Here is a 14,436-nt window from a genome sequence, read left to right as displayed (position 1 = left end):
ATCACCTTGAGAGATAGAAATAACTAAGACAAAACACCACTGAAAAGGGTTTGGTGCCTTTTTCACTGTGGAAACAAGGAATGTCTGATTGCCAGTCTTCTGTTACTCAGCAATAGGTCAAATCAGAATTCAAGACCCATAAAGAAAATATCAGAGCAAAACAAAAAGAATTTGATCGAGGCCCAATATTCACCACTTGTTGGATCATGGTGTTGAAGGTGGTTTGGGAGAGGGGCAGGAACCTTGACTATCAAAGCTGGCTGCACGGCCATGCCACTGTGGAAAGAAAAAAGGCAGCTGATTTTTATATATATATTGTCATAAGCAGTTCACAAATTAATTTAGTTATTCTATCTGGGTTTAGACACCAATGAATCCCCTGCATAAGTGGGTAGTCTCATTAGTTTAAATTTAAGAGAGGACCCAACTACATTCATGCATTTCGTTCCATGGACCTAGTGGCAATCTCCATTAATATGCTTGAACACCTGCAGAAGTGCATGTACTGAAAAGAAAGTTTCGACTGGATCCAGGCTTAATCCTGCTTATAGTGAAAACAATAAATAAGTGGAGAAAAATAAAAAAGAACTGCTGGTTTAAATGTTCTACATTAGGGATGATTAAGTTTGGATTTAAAATATATAGCTTTCCTAAATGGAGATTAGCATTTCTGGGAATTTTTTTTTACATTTTTTTTTTGCACTATGAGAATAACTGTCTACACTTTGCTGAATTTAAAAATTATAGAATTTGTAATATGTAAAATGGGGAAAGACATGATGTAGGCCAAGAGGGATTATGTTTCTCATTATTAAAAAATACAGCTTCTGAAAGCTGTAGATGGAATTAAGAAGATGATGTCTCTGGAGAGGGCTTTATTAAAGATAAAGGACAAAGATTCACAGATATCGACATTGAATCATATGATGGAATTATTGATACAGGCTCTGAGAAATGTAAGGTTTATACTGGATTATTAATTGTATTTAAGCAATCAAGGAAAAATTTCAGTATGCTAATGAACATGCCTAACACAATATATAAAATAATAATTACTGTTATATATCATTTCCCCAAATTTAATGTTTATAATTTTTTAAAAAGTAGAAATTCTTATCCACAGGATTAATGTTATTGAGACAAAGGTATAGAGAGAGATTATGGAATAAGACGTTCTCTGTAAATGCAAAGAAAGATATAATAAAATATTCTTTCTATTCTTCTATACTATTCTGTATGTATGTAAGATTTGGTGTCATTTTGTATAACCTGGCACTTTTGGATGCCACTGCTGTTATTATATTATTATTGTTATTCCTGGGATGGTGACATTATTTGGTGTGTGGTGTTTTTTTCTTTGGACAGCAGCATCAGAATTTCATTTTAATGTGTGCCATTGTGTATACAGAAAAATGACAATAAAAGTTATCTTTCTCCTCTCCTCCCCTCCCTTCATCTCATCTCATCTCATCTTATCTCAGCCCATCCCACCTTACCTTACCTTACCTTACCTTACCTTACCTTACCTTACCTTACCTTACCTTACCTTACCTTATCTTATCTTATCTTATCTTATCTTATCTTATCTTATCTTATCTTATCTTATCTTATCTTATCTTATCTTATCTTATCTTATCTGTCTTACCATTTATTCTTTCCCAATTCCATGCTCTTTACAAACACTGATGTCATCACTCATAATCCCCAGCCAACATAGTCAAAGGGTTGAAATGAAATATATCGGAAAAGCTTCAAAATACAGGGCTTTCTTATAATAGAAGGTCCTCATGCAGAAGAATCAAGAAAACCAAAGATAACTTTTAAAAGTCTTCTAAACAAAGTGGGAAAAAGAGGACAAACTGAGGGAGTGAGCAATGATACAGCAGCACAGAAAGGACATAAGCAGAGAAAGGGGGGGCTTTAATGATAAGAGAACATTAGAAGACAGGGAAAAACAAAGCCAATGCAGAGAAATCAATGCATATTAATAACGCAGAACAAGGTCCCACAGAGACCTTACCAACAAAATACTCTGCAAATATATTAGCAAAAAGTTATTAGAAAGAGGACATGATGAGAGAGAAGATGGGGAACTGATTTCTATGCAAAGGTAAGTAAAATGATGGATGAATGATCAGCAAACTAAGATTAGTTAGCAGAAATTTGTACAGTTGTATGAGAGGAATGTAGCATGAATAAAGATGAGATTTGCACTAAAAACAGTTGACAAACTGGTTAGGACTTAGAAAAGAATTAAAGAATTCAAATGAAACAGGGAAGGCCTCAATTTACCTATAATATTATTAAAAAACAACCCCACCCAAAAGCAATAAGAATCCGAAAACAATACAATATGTTGACCACAGGGTTAAAAAGTTCTATCCCTGTAGGCTTGATTACCTAGAACAAAACTGAGGTTTTGTTAAAATAGATTGGACATAATAGATTGGACATTTCTATGAGACCATAATTCAGAAATTACATTCCCAATGATGGCTAAATTCATAAGCACTGCTACCTTTGTTCCATATTTTAGTTTAACCTAGATGATAAATCTTAGTCTCTGAGCCTCAGTCCTTTCCTTCTCAATCCATAATATAATAAGTCTGTCTCCTGCACAAAAGTATTACAGTGTAATCAAAATATCTGTGGAAACATTGGCAATAATTGCTATATTAGTGTTAAAACTAATTTTATTGAAGTTTTTACAATGTAATACAATAGTAGATAATATAATTGCAAAAGATTAAAAGGCTTCACTTAATTTTAAAAATTAATTTGAATATTAAATTGCACACACATACACAGTTTCTGTCATTCCACATTTCTCTAAGCTGGCGTCTCTGCATGTATTGGGACCATACTCCCAGAATCCCTTTATTCATATGGGTTGAAATACGAGGTATGCGCACAGCAAGTGCTTCTTCTAAAGTTTTTAGCGCTGCCTGGAGAAATGTCTGCTCAGCCATTGCCCCTCCTGGCTAATTAAATCAGCCAGAAAAAACTGCCCCCATGATTAAGGGAAGTAATTAATGTTTGATTGATGACAAAATGTTTATCCACTTTTTAAGAACATTCTTAAAGAAAGCTTCCCTTGACCTGGAAGTAACAAATGCACTTTTTCTGATTAAGCCATCATGTCCCTCATGTTGGTCAACATCTATCTGAAACCACTGGGGGAAGCCATCTGAGGCTTTGGGTAGAACTTCTGGTAATATACTGATAGCAACTATTTTTACCGGTCCTTACCATTCAACTTCAAGTAAGTAAATATTTCAAAGATTATCTAAGTTTGATAATAGGTTAAAAGTAGACAAGATGAAATTAAAACTAGATGAGATGGAGATGCTCTTCATAAATAGGGACCTAAACTTTTATGTTGATGTTCCATTTCATCTCAGTGGAATTATGCTGTCCCTGACAGACCAGAACTGGAGTCATAGAGTACTTCTTGACCCTCAACTGTCTTTAGATTCTCAAATAGCAGCAACAGTCAAGGATCTGTTTGTACAAATATATCTGCTGTACCAAGCTGATTATTCCTAAACTGATTTGATCTGGCAATTGTTATCCATGCCTTGGTTAAAATGTAACTCTGGAACTACAGGTAGTCTTCAACTTAATATCACAACTGAGCCCAAAATTTATGTTGCTAAGTGAGAAATTTGTTAAGTGAGTTTTGCCCCATTTTACGGCTTTTCTTAACATATTTGTTAAGTGAATCACTGCAGCTGTTAAGTTGTAATACAGTAATAGAGTGAATCTGGTTTCCCCATTAATTTTGCTTATCAGCAGGTTGCAAAAGGTCACATGATTCTGGAATACAGTAACTATCATAAATGTGGGTCAGTTGTCAAGCAACCAAATATAAATCACATGACCATGAGGATGCTGCAAACGTCATAAATGTGAAAAATGATCATAAGTCAGTTTTTTAGTGCCGTTCTAACTTTTGAACAATCACTAAATGAACTGTTGTAAGTCAAGGACTACCAGTACTCCAGAATAGTGTGGCTAGTTCATAATAAAGAGTGCTAAGAGTGTAGACTGGTACAGATTATATAAGGGACAGACTACCAACATAACTGTACCTTTTTTTTTTAGAAAACTGTGATTATTAGGTACATCATGAAATTTCAGCGCACTACAACAAGTTTCTTTATCTTACTCAGAAGATGCTTGTCCTTAGTTTGACCTAGCATTGTTTCTCATTTTACTATACTGATGTGGCAATATTTTTTTAAAAAATATTGACTTATATCAAATCTAAATTTGAGTTTAAATTATCTAATTCTTAATATAATTCAATAGGATCCATTTCCTAGACATGAGATCATTGTTGAAATTGAAAATCAGATCAAGCGTGGGAGTAAATAGCATGGTATGGCATAAGGCATAAGCATATTTACAAGCATGTGCAGTTATACTTTACTGGCAATCTGTTTTACAATTACATAAAGCAGTTTCAAGTAAATGTTATTCTAGTTTCTCGACAGCATTACTTTTTAGTCATGGCACTTGGAAGAGCTACCCTGTAGAGTATAGACTGTGCTCATCAGTCTAGACAAGCTTTTATGAAGACCTTTGAGTATGATTTTTTTTGCCTTTGGTGTTTTACGTTTTTCATTTTGGGTTAATTATTGGCATTTTTGCCCAACAGTTACAAATTTATATTTAGTTTAGTGTTATTTGTGTTTGTTTTTACTATATTTATTTTTATATATTAATTATCCTACTATCCTATCCTAGATATATATCATAAATTATATGTTGTACACTGCTCTGAATATGGAGGACCCAGCAGCAAACAAATAAAATAATAAATGGACAGTTGTGACCTATTGGGTAATTCTTTGAGAGATTGATGTGACTACAATGAATATTAAATGTTAGACTGGCCATGTGCTTATGCTGGACAGTCCCGTGTCCAACTAAAAGGAGATATAAATATATTAAAAAATGTAGTGGAAAACAAGCTTCAATAATAAATCAATATTCACTTACCTAACTAGATAAACAGAATGGCCACAGGAAGGCAAAATGGCAGTGGGAGCGGGAGTAACTTCTGACTTCTTGACAACTTTCCCATTGACTTTGCTTGTGGGAAGCTGGCAAGGAGCATCTGAAATCATGATCATATGACTGCACGATGCTGCAAAAGGCACAGCTTTGCAAATAAAACTGATCTGAAGATTGTGGTTTAGTTCCACAGGAATAATGGGTCCCAGGTGTGTTTTTTTTACACATCCTTTACATTAGCACATTTTTGGTACCTTGATTAAAAAATGGTTGTGGTCTAATGTGCTGCTTGGGTTAATTTGAGGGTACAAACATATAAACACAAGTTTCAGTAATACTGTATATAGAGGATGATAATAATTATAATAATAGCAGTTTACCACTGGAATTATTAGCTAGACCCAAGCTCAACTGGACAGTTTGGATTGAAAAACAAGAAAGCTAATAACTATTTACTATGCATTACATTGAGATAGTTTTATGTATAGATCTGTGGGGGACCCAGTGTACATGGGCATCAGCAAGAGGCAACGGTGAAAAGTGATATATGTCATTGCATCATCACATAAATTATGTAATTTGTATCACTCACACAAATAATATGATTTTCATAATAATGCCATGATAATATATGACCTCATTGTTGATTGTTCCAGAAACTTATTTTATTAGACTTTTATCTCTCCTTTATTATTTTATAAAGTAACTCAAAGCCACAAACTTACAAAATACTTCTTCCTCCTATTTTTTCCCGTGACAACAGCCCTGTAAAATAGGTTGGGCTGAGAGAGAGTGCCTAGCCCAAAATCATCAAGCCAGCTTCCTTGCCTAAGATGGGACTAGAACTCAGTTTCCTGGTTTCTAGCAGGATGTCTTAACTTCAAATATTGTATACTGCTGTGCTTCCTCCTATGTAGGGCTCAGATATTTCAGAGATGTTACCATTTGCTATATCTTTGGAATGCTTTCTATAGATCATCACCCAGAGTTTGATATGAACATTGTCTTACATTTTATGCAGCTAAGAAAAAAACACTAAAGAAAAATCAAAGCATTTTACTTATTTACTAAGGAGATAAATAAAGGGCTACTAAGAGATATATTTATATAATTCTATATTTACAAAGAGGGACGCGGTGGCTCAGTGGGTTGGGACGCTGAGCTTGTCGATCAGAAGGTTGGCAGTTTGGCGGGTCGAATCCCAAGTGCCGTGTAACAGAGTGAGTGCCTGTTACTCGTCCCAGCTTCTGCCAACCTAGCAGTTCGAAAGCACGTAAAAATGCAAGTAGAAAAATAGGGACCACTATGGTGGGAAGGTAACAGCGTTCCGTGCGCCTTTGGCGTCTAGTCATGCTGGCCACATGACCACGGAGATGTCTTCGGACAAGCACTGGCTCTTCGGCTTTGAAACGGAGATGAGCACTGGCCCCCTAGAGTCAGAATCGACTAGCACGTGTGTGCGGGGGAACCTTTACCTTTACCTTTTTTTATATACTTACAAATGTAGAATATGAATGTACCAGGTTAGATTTGTGGCCATATAAACATGATAGCATATATCTTATCTTTCATCCAAAAAAGAGATGAATTTGGTTTTCCTTCAGCATTTCACCCTCACATGTGAGTAGAGTCAGTCTGAGAGAAAAGCCCCAATATAAAATCATGTTCATGATTAGCTTCATGAATGAGTGGGACTTTCGAGCCATCTGTCCCCAATCCTAATTCAACATTCCAGTCACTATACCACAAGGTCCCCAGAAAGAGATACACTTTTCTTTCCTTCAATGTCTTTCATTCCAAGCATGCAAGAGGTAACAGAGGAGATGGTCTGTACAAGTAGATGAGTCTGTGCAGAGTACAACATTAGTTTAATATTGATCTGATGTTAATGAAATTCTCTTATACAAACCATCTATATATAGAATAAACATTATTTTTTAAAAAAATCTAAGAAGTAATTGTAAACTATTTTCATTTTGAATAGTTTGAGATGAATTCCATGCATGATGGTTTCTTTCTATGGATGTTTCATTGTTCTGAATACATAAAAGAAATTACTTTTGATCAAGTACCTAGCTTGCCACTTGGTCTCAGAAAAACAGAATAGAATAACAGAAAAACAGAATTGGAAGGAACTTGGAGGTCTTCTAGTCTAACCCCCTCATTAATCTTATTTTAATTTAATCTTATTTTAATTTTTATACCTTGTGTGTTGTTAGCGTTTTAATTGCCCTGTACACCGCCCCGAGTCCTTGGAGAGGGGCGGTATATAAATCTAATAAAATAAATAAATAAATAAATAAATAAAGTACCTGATGTATATTTTTTTAAAAAATAAATCAATATCATGGTCCCAAAAGATTTGAAATTGTATTTTTAAATTGTAAATGTTTTATAATGTTGAGTTGATGATAATCTATGGCAATGTCAGATATAGGCAAACTCTTTCTACAGAAATCTTTGCAAGCCCTTTGCCCATCAAGATTTGTTTATTTATTTTTTTTAGAAATTATCATTATACTTTTAAATAGATATTTTGCGTAAAGAATGACCCTTGTCTGATACCTTGGAATATTTGGAGGAAGGCAGCATCATAGTAGAAAGGGAATGGGACGGTTCTGCTACAGGCATCACTGCCTTGGGGTCATTCAACCCAGTTACTGGACTTTGCTGTTGGCAGAAATACATAAAGGGTCATTTGCAGATTTCAATAGGGCATTAGTGATTAGCACTAAGGAGTTGGGTTAAATCATACTCCTTATAGACTTCCTCATCTGGTACCAGTTAGAAGTGCAACCTCTAAAATTCCTTTGGGCATCTTAGTGGCAATTCTGAGAATTACAACTACAATGCATCAGAAGGTACCAGCTTAAGGAAGGCTGATTACTAGAGATTGCTACCATGGTTCTAATGAAATTCACAGTCATTCCACTGCAATCCAGTGGTTTCTTTTTCCCATGCTAACTCCCCTCCCCATTTTTCTTGGATCACAACCTATGCAATTACAGGACCCCCTCCCCCCCCAAAAAAAAACCCCATCAAACTTTTATCAAAAGCAAGTACGAATATCTTTTTTGAATACTGACTAGTTATAATAATAAGAGAACATATGAAATACTATACATGAACAATTTCAATCTGCCACATCTTGAGGATTTTCTTTCTTTCTACTAGGGTTCATATGTAATATAAGAAAAAAAGAGATAATAGAAATAAACTTTTACTATGATAATTTGATGTACTCCTGTTAATCCAATATATACCAGAGAGACAGCATGATGTAGGGGTTAAGGTACTAGACTAGAAGTGAGCAGAGCCAGGTTTCTTAATTCTCCTTAGGCACAGAAACCAGCTGGGTGATCTTCACTCTCAAACTTGATCATGTTCTGTGACAAACCAATTGAAGCCAATGGATTGTGTCATGCATTGATAAACTTTGCTGGGAGAACTAGAGAGAGCAGTGCAAAAAGAAGCCAGCCCTGTAACCATGCAGGACAAATGCCAAGCAAAACAACATTCCAACATGTACCAGATTAATATTAATGTCTAATTTGGTGAATGAAAGTAGGAAAATCAGATCTGATTTGCAAAAATACAGGGGACCACATGACTGTAGAAAAGAAAAGAGAAACAGAAAATTCTCTTTCCTGCTATCAAGTTGTCATACAAATTTTCGCAGCTCCAATTTGGTAGCCCTAAATAAAAAATCCTAAGATTTTTCGGTTCACTTTTCAGAGTCCTCCTTCCATATTATTATGGTCAATCCCAATTATGGTCAATCCCATCAACATTGCAAATAGTCATTAATTGCCAGATGCTAAATAGATTTATTTTTGACAGATGTGAAGTGGTGTTTTCAACAACATAAAGGCTTGTAGTCTGGATCTCAGTTGTTATATCTGGTTCATATTTTTCATCTCCACAAAGGAACAGCATATTGTGCTATGTTTCGTTTGGTGGTTTGGGATTTTTATTCATTTACTTATTCATGAATGCTTCCCAGTCCTACATATTGCTCAGAATTTTTCATAGCAGAAGCAGATCAAAGGACTACATGCTGTACTTGAATCTAAAGGTAGTGATAGTAATTAGTACCTGTGAAAGCTTACATCTCAATGAGGGGAGCAAAGTCCTGTATTTTTTTTAATGTAGAATTTCGAGACCAAATTTGCTATGTGACGGCTATAAATTCTGTCCCACAACTATCTTTTTTAATAGTCTAGATAACTTGAGTCTCTTCTATTTCTTGTCTTCAAAATTATAAAATATAAATATGACCAGTTAAGTTAATTGTTTAGAATTCAATCTTGGGGTTGTCGTTGTTTACAAATATTCCATTCCCTCCAATGCTTTTGATGGATACTAAATTCTGTAGTGAAGAGTTGATTAATCCTTTAAAAAACTACAAATGATGACGGAAGATGCTATAGAAGAAAAGAGGGACTTTGTAAAATCCTTCTCCCTACTTTCAGGGAAAATTCTAATGGATCAAAGAATAAAGGAAAACATAAAAATGAAGGAAAATATTGAATACAGTCCTTAGGTATGATCAAAGCTTTATCTGGTTAAAGATTTTCAGATGTCTTATACCACTATAATGTGCATCCTTCTTGATAGCAGATCAATATTTATTGATTATGGCAGCAATCCTATGTATATTTACTTGAGTGTAAACTTGGCTGCACTTGGTAAGAGAAAGAATTATCATCATGTAATAGAACCTCAATCAGTCCTTACTTCTGGCACATGATAAACACACTTGCTGCAATTCATTACACTTTAGGTATATGTAAAATGTTTTATGAATATAATTTAAAATGCATTGTTTTAATGTTATAAGTGGCCTTTAATATTGCTGCACAGGGAGTTATCAGGGATCATCTACAGTATGTTACAATTTCTGGATATTGCAAGTGAGTCAGCATGCAATTTTAGGTTACAATTATTCCTGAGCCTCTTTAAATAATGTGGGGATGATCATCAGATGAACACTCAATATAAAATATTATATATGCAATTATGCTTTTTTTTCCAAAACAAAAATTTGAATTTATACAAATTGAAGCCTACAGTATCATTGATGGAGTAAGACGAAGATGAGGGCAAAGAATTGAGCTTTCTGGTATCCACCTCCAACCCCCTTTCCAGAGAAAATGTTGCCACTGGAAGGGTTTTAGTTGGAGACCAAAAGGTGGAAGCATTCTTTTTCAGAAGCCAAACCAGAGTGGAGCACCACAAGCTTTAGAGCAAGCACTGAAGAAATTGAGCAGCACACAATGTGCTTGGCCCTTAGTATATGGAACAAAAATATAAAATATGATTCCTTCCAAGAGAAGGTGGGTTAGATCGTTTTGTTCTATCATAATGACTATGGTTAACAAAATTGGTCTTAATGTGTATTGTGGTTTGAATTTTAAATCTGAGTCCTCCATGACCAAGCCGTCTCACTAAAATCTTCTTTTCTTAAGAGCCCTGGTGGCACACTGGTTAGAATGCAGTACTGCAAGGCTACTTCTGCTGACTCCTGGTTGCCAGCAGTTTGGCAGTTCAAGTCTCACCGGCTCTTGGTTACATAAACAGAGGCATAGAATCAAAATCAAGTGAAGTATTAGTACTGCTTTTTAAATCCTTACTAAGACCACACCTGGAATACTGTATCCAGTTTTGGTCACCAGATTATAAACAAGATGTTGAGTCTTTGGAAAAAGTACAAAGAAGAGCAACTAAGATGATTAAAAGCCTGAAGACAAAAACATATGAAGAATGGTTGCAGGAATTGGGTATGGCCAATCTAGAGAAAAGAAGGAATAGGGGTGACATGATAGCATTATTCCAATGTCTAAGGGGCTGCCACAAAGAAGAGGGGGTTAACTTATTTTCCAGAGCATCAGAAGGCAAGACAAGAAACAATGGATGGAAACTAATCAAGGAAAGAAGCAACCTGGAATTAAGGAGAAACTTCCTAACGGTGAGGACAATTAACCAGTGGAACAGTTTGCCTTCAGAAGTTGTAGGGGCTTCATCACTGGTGGTTTTTATGAAAAGACTTGTCTGAAATGGTATAGAGTCTCCTACTGGAGCAAGGGGTTGGACTAGAAGACCTCCAAGATCCCTTCCAGCTCTATTCTGATTGATAATTTTTACATATATATTACATATATGAACATATGCATATACAGATACATATAATTAAAACTTTTATGTATGAAGGTAAAAGCTAACACAAACTAATAAAGTTAGGACGAAAAAAAGAAAAAGAAATCAAAGGACCCCCTCTTTCTAATCTAATCTGAAACACTTAGTCAACTCCTTCTCTGACCTCTAAATTTAATTCTTCAATTTGCCCTAATCCTCAGTTTGGGATCCATTGGATGTGTTGGACTACAAATTTTATACTTTTAGGGAGCTATGTAGTAGAAGGTGAATATAGAAGGGCAAGAGAAATGTTTCATAGCAAATGGCTGAAGTATATTGTTCTGGAAATTACAATGAACAGCAGCTGCAGTTTTGGAAATGTTGTTTGTAGTCTACAGAGCTGGACCTCAGTAAAAGAAAACAAAGCCCATGGAAGCCAAGGTTTTTTTTTAGATTGGCATCTGGAAAATATCTTTGGTTCCCTGGGGCAGTAAGGTAATTCAGTATATAAGTATTTGATTTAATGAGCAAACTCGATCTTGTTTAAATGAGTTTCTGCTTCAGTGGAGATTCCAACTCCTCCCTCAGAAAATATTCACATCAATTTCTTTTTGCCTTGCTTGATCTACTTCTAAAAGAAAAGAACAACATGTTTTGGGGTCAAACTATAATGGTAGGATACATTGCATAGATGCATTTGAAGTGCTTGTTTTAGGAGTGCAATGGTTTCTTATCCCTGTTGGATCTTTAACAGCCTCAGATTCACAGATGACAGGAAGAGATGGGGAATTGGAGGGGGGGAAGTGATGGGAAAGGCCTTCCAGTTTGTTTCCTGAATTTTAAAATGATTTATATAAACTGAGATTGCTTCCAAGCACAAAGCTTCTTTTATAAGCAGCCAGAGGCCACTCTCCACTTACTATGTTACCATGCAAATCAGATTGCTTTGTGACTTAAGGCTTCTTTTTAATATATTTTCTATTATGCTGTTAAGTTGAAGTAAACATTGATTATGTTTTACCATTATGTGTTTTAATTGCACTCACAGTTTATTAAATAATTAATTTTGTATTGCTGATATCCTATATTTTTAGTATGATATTATTATATTGAGGCATATTTTGCCATTTTCTAAATTCTTTGTTATGAGGAACTGTTTTGAGCTAGATGTTATTGGAAAGGGAATATACAATAAGAAAATGCAGTTTATTTACAGCACAACTGGAGAACATATGGTCTTCCAAATCTGATCATTAGTCATGTTGGCTGAGACTGATAGGACTCCATCATTGCAGATTCCCCATTTTAATTAAGCAGATATGGTATGTTTGAAACTGGATTTAAGGTAATAAGATGGCTTGATAACTTCATAATGTTACTGATTGTCTGACCAGGACAGATAAATAAAATTCTTCCTGCCTTGAATAGATTGCTTAAACCAATTCTTGCTGAATTGGAAGTAATTTCTTCCTTAAAGTTCTTGAACCCTTCTCAAACTAAATTTAGGATTACCTAATATTCAGATCAAGAGCATAGGGCTAATTCTGTCCAGAAGTTCTTTTCCTCAAAATATGTATTGTTCGGTATAAAAAGAAATACCTCTACAGCAGAGATGTCAAACCGCGGGCTGGATGCATCATAGCAAAACCACTCTCACCCCATTACCGGCAATGGTAAAAAAGTTGCAATACGTCGCAACATGTCACGTGATGTTGCGAGTTTGACACCCCTGTTCTACAACAAACGCTTGGTTTAATGGACCTTGATTTAACAGACATTCTAAAACATTTTAGTTTTTACAGTTTAGATTTCATATCCATTTAATGGATTAATATTATAAACTGGTGGACGATGACAGAAATTGATGTGAATGAAATTTGGATTAAATAATCAATCTGTCTGCATGGACTGTAAAATCAAGATTTCAATGTATTGAAAAATAATAATTAAAGCTCACCCATTAAATATTGCACTGTATATCTTTTGCAAATCTGCAAGATGTATTTTCTACTTTAGTGGCTTTTTCTATGATCAAACAAAGCATTGCAATGAACTTTCTCTTCTTTTTAGTTTATCCCATGTGTTTTAGTATGTCATATCCATCTGGGACAAAGCAGTCTTTAAATATTCATTGCAGCTGGATTACCCATTTAGAAAAAAAATCTTCTGCATCAAATTTTTGCTTAACATGCAGCAGATCTCAGACATAGCAGGAACTGTCCAAGAGTTCTTTTTGCTTCTATAAATTTCCCACCAAAGGACATGATTTTGTGGTATCCCTGTCTTGTGGCTTGAGCTCATTAATAAAGGAAAGGCTTTAGAAGTTGCAGATTTGTTTCTCTGCTCCTGCAGAGAACCACACCATTTCCCCCCCTCTATATTCATCAATGTCTCTGCTTCAAAAGTCATGAGCAACACACTGCTACCTGTGTGTTGTCAAGGCCTAAGTCTGATGCAATTTGTCACAATTGCTGGCTTTATATATTGCATTGATCATGATACTGCTTTTTTCTGATTTTGGCTTAGCTTATTGTATGTACCTAGCCATGGCAGGCGAGGATGATTTGAATTGTTGGACAAATCTAGTCAACTGTATTGTATTCCATAAACCATGGTGGAACCATATCTTATTAAGCTCTGACATAGCACTCAGTGCTGCTGCATATTATCTGTTATAACTAATGGTTAAGGAAGTGTATCAATTGAAAAACTCAGTGTCATGTATTGCATGCTGTATATAGTGCTATAGTGCTTGTTATAAATTCTTGTTATAAATTTCAATGTACAGATTAAATATTTTCAAAAAAAACCTTTTCAGTCTTATAGAGTATCTATTGGACATGTATTGAAAAAATATATAAATCTTTACATACCTCCTTAAAGGATTTCTTCACTTCTACGAGTGGATGCCAATGTGCAATTGGTTTACGTGGATAAGCCAACATTTCATTCCAGTGGTCTCGGCCTAGTCCCTCAGCATTGTTTGCTACACGACAAACCCCAATAATCTCATTGTGGCCAACCCTGAAAGCAATAATCACATTTATTTATTTATTTATTTTATTATATTTGTATACCGCCCTTCTCCTTCATGTAGGATATGTTTTTAATACTTTTATTCTCTTTTGTCAATTGGCTCATTAATCCTTTCCCTCTACTTCTATGAATGAACAACCTTATTCATAGAAATAGTCTTTCTAGTTCTCCCACATTTTGTTATTGCTTTATTTCTCTTTCCAGGCTCAAGATACCTTGTGAGTAGGTACTGTAACTTTTCCACTG

The 14,436-nt window shown here is 35.1% G+C and overlaps 1 protein-coding gene across 2 annotated transcripts in view; it reads right to left on the bottom strand.

The window, feature by feature from the left end:
* Nucleotides 1-204: 204 nt before the first annotated feature.
* Nucleotides 205-14,436, bottom strand: part of SYT6 (synaptotagmin 6) — a gene marked incomplete at both ends in the record, with an annotated part of 167,471 nt that continues 153,239 nt past the window's right edge. The window contains 3 exons of one of the 2 annotated variants that reach the window (XM_081325048.1): nt 205-276; nt 7,585-7,689; nt 14,028-14,178. In XM_081325048.1, the coding sequence (XP_081181174.1) occupies nt 205-276; nt 7,585-7,689; nt 14,028-14,178 (328 nt within the window). The remainder of the gene's footprint in view (nt 277-7,584; nt 7,690-14,027; nt 14,179-14,436) is intronic. The other variant, XM_081325049.1, reaches the window with a different exon arrangement.

The sequence above is a fragment of the Vipera berus genome, assembly GCF_964194415.1.
Source record: "Vipera berus genome assembly, chromosome: 3".
In the NCBI taxonomy this organism is placed as follows: Eukaryota; Metazoa; Chordata; class Lepidosauria; order Squamata; family Viperidae; genus Vipera; species Vipera berus.
This window is presented reverse-complemented; position numbering and strand designations above follow the sequence as displayed.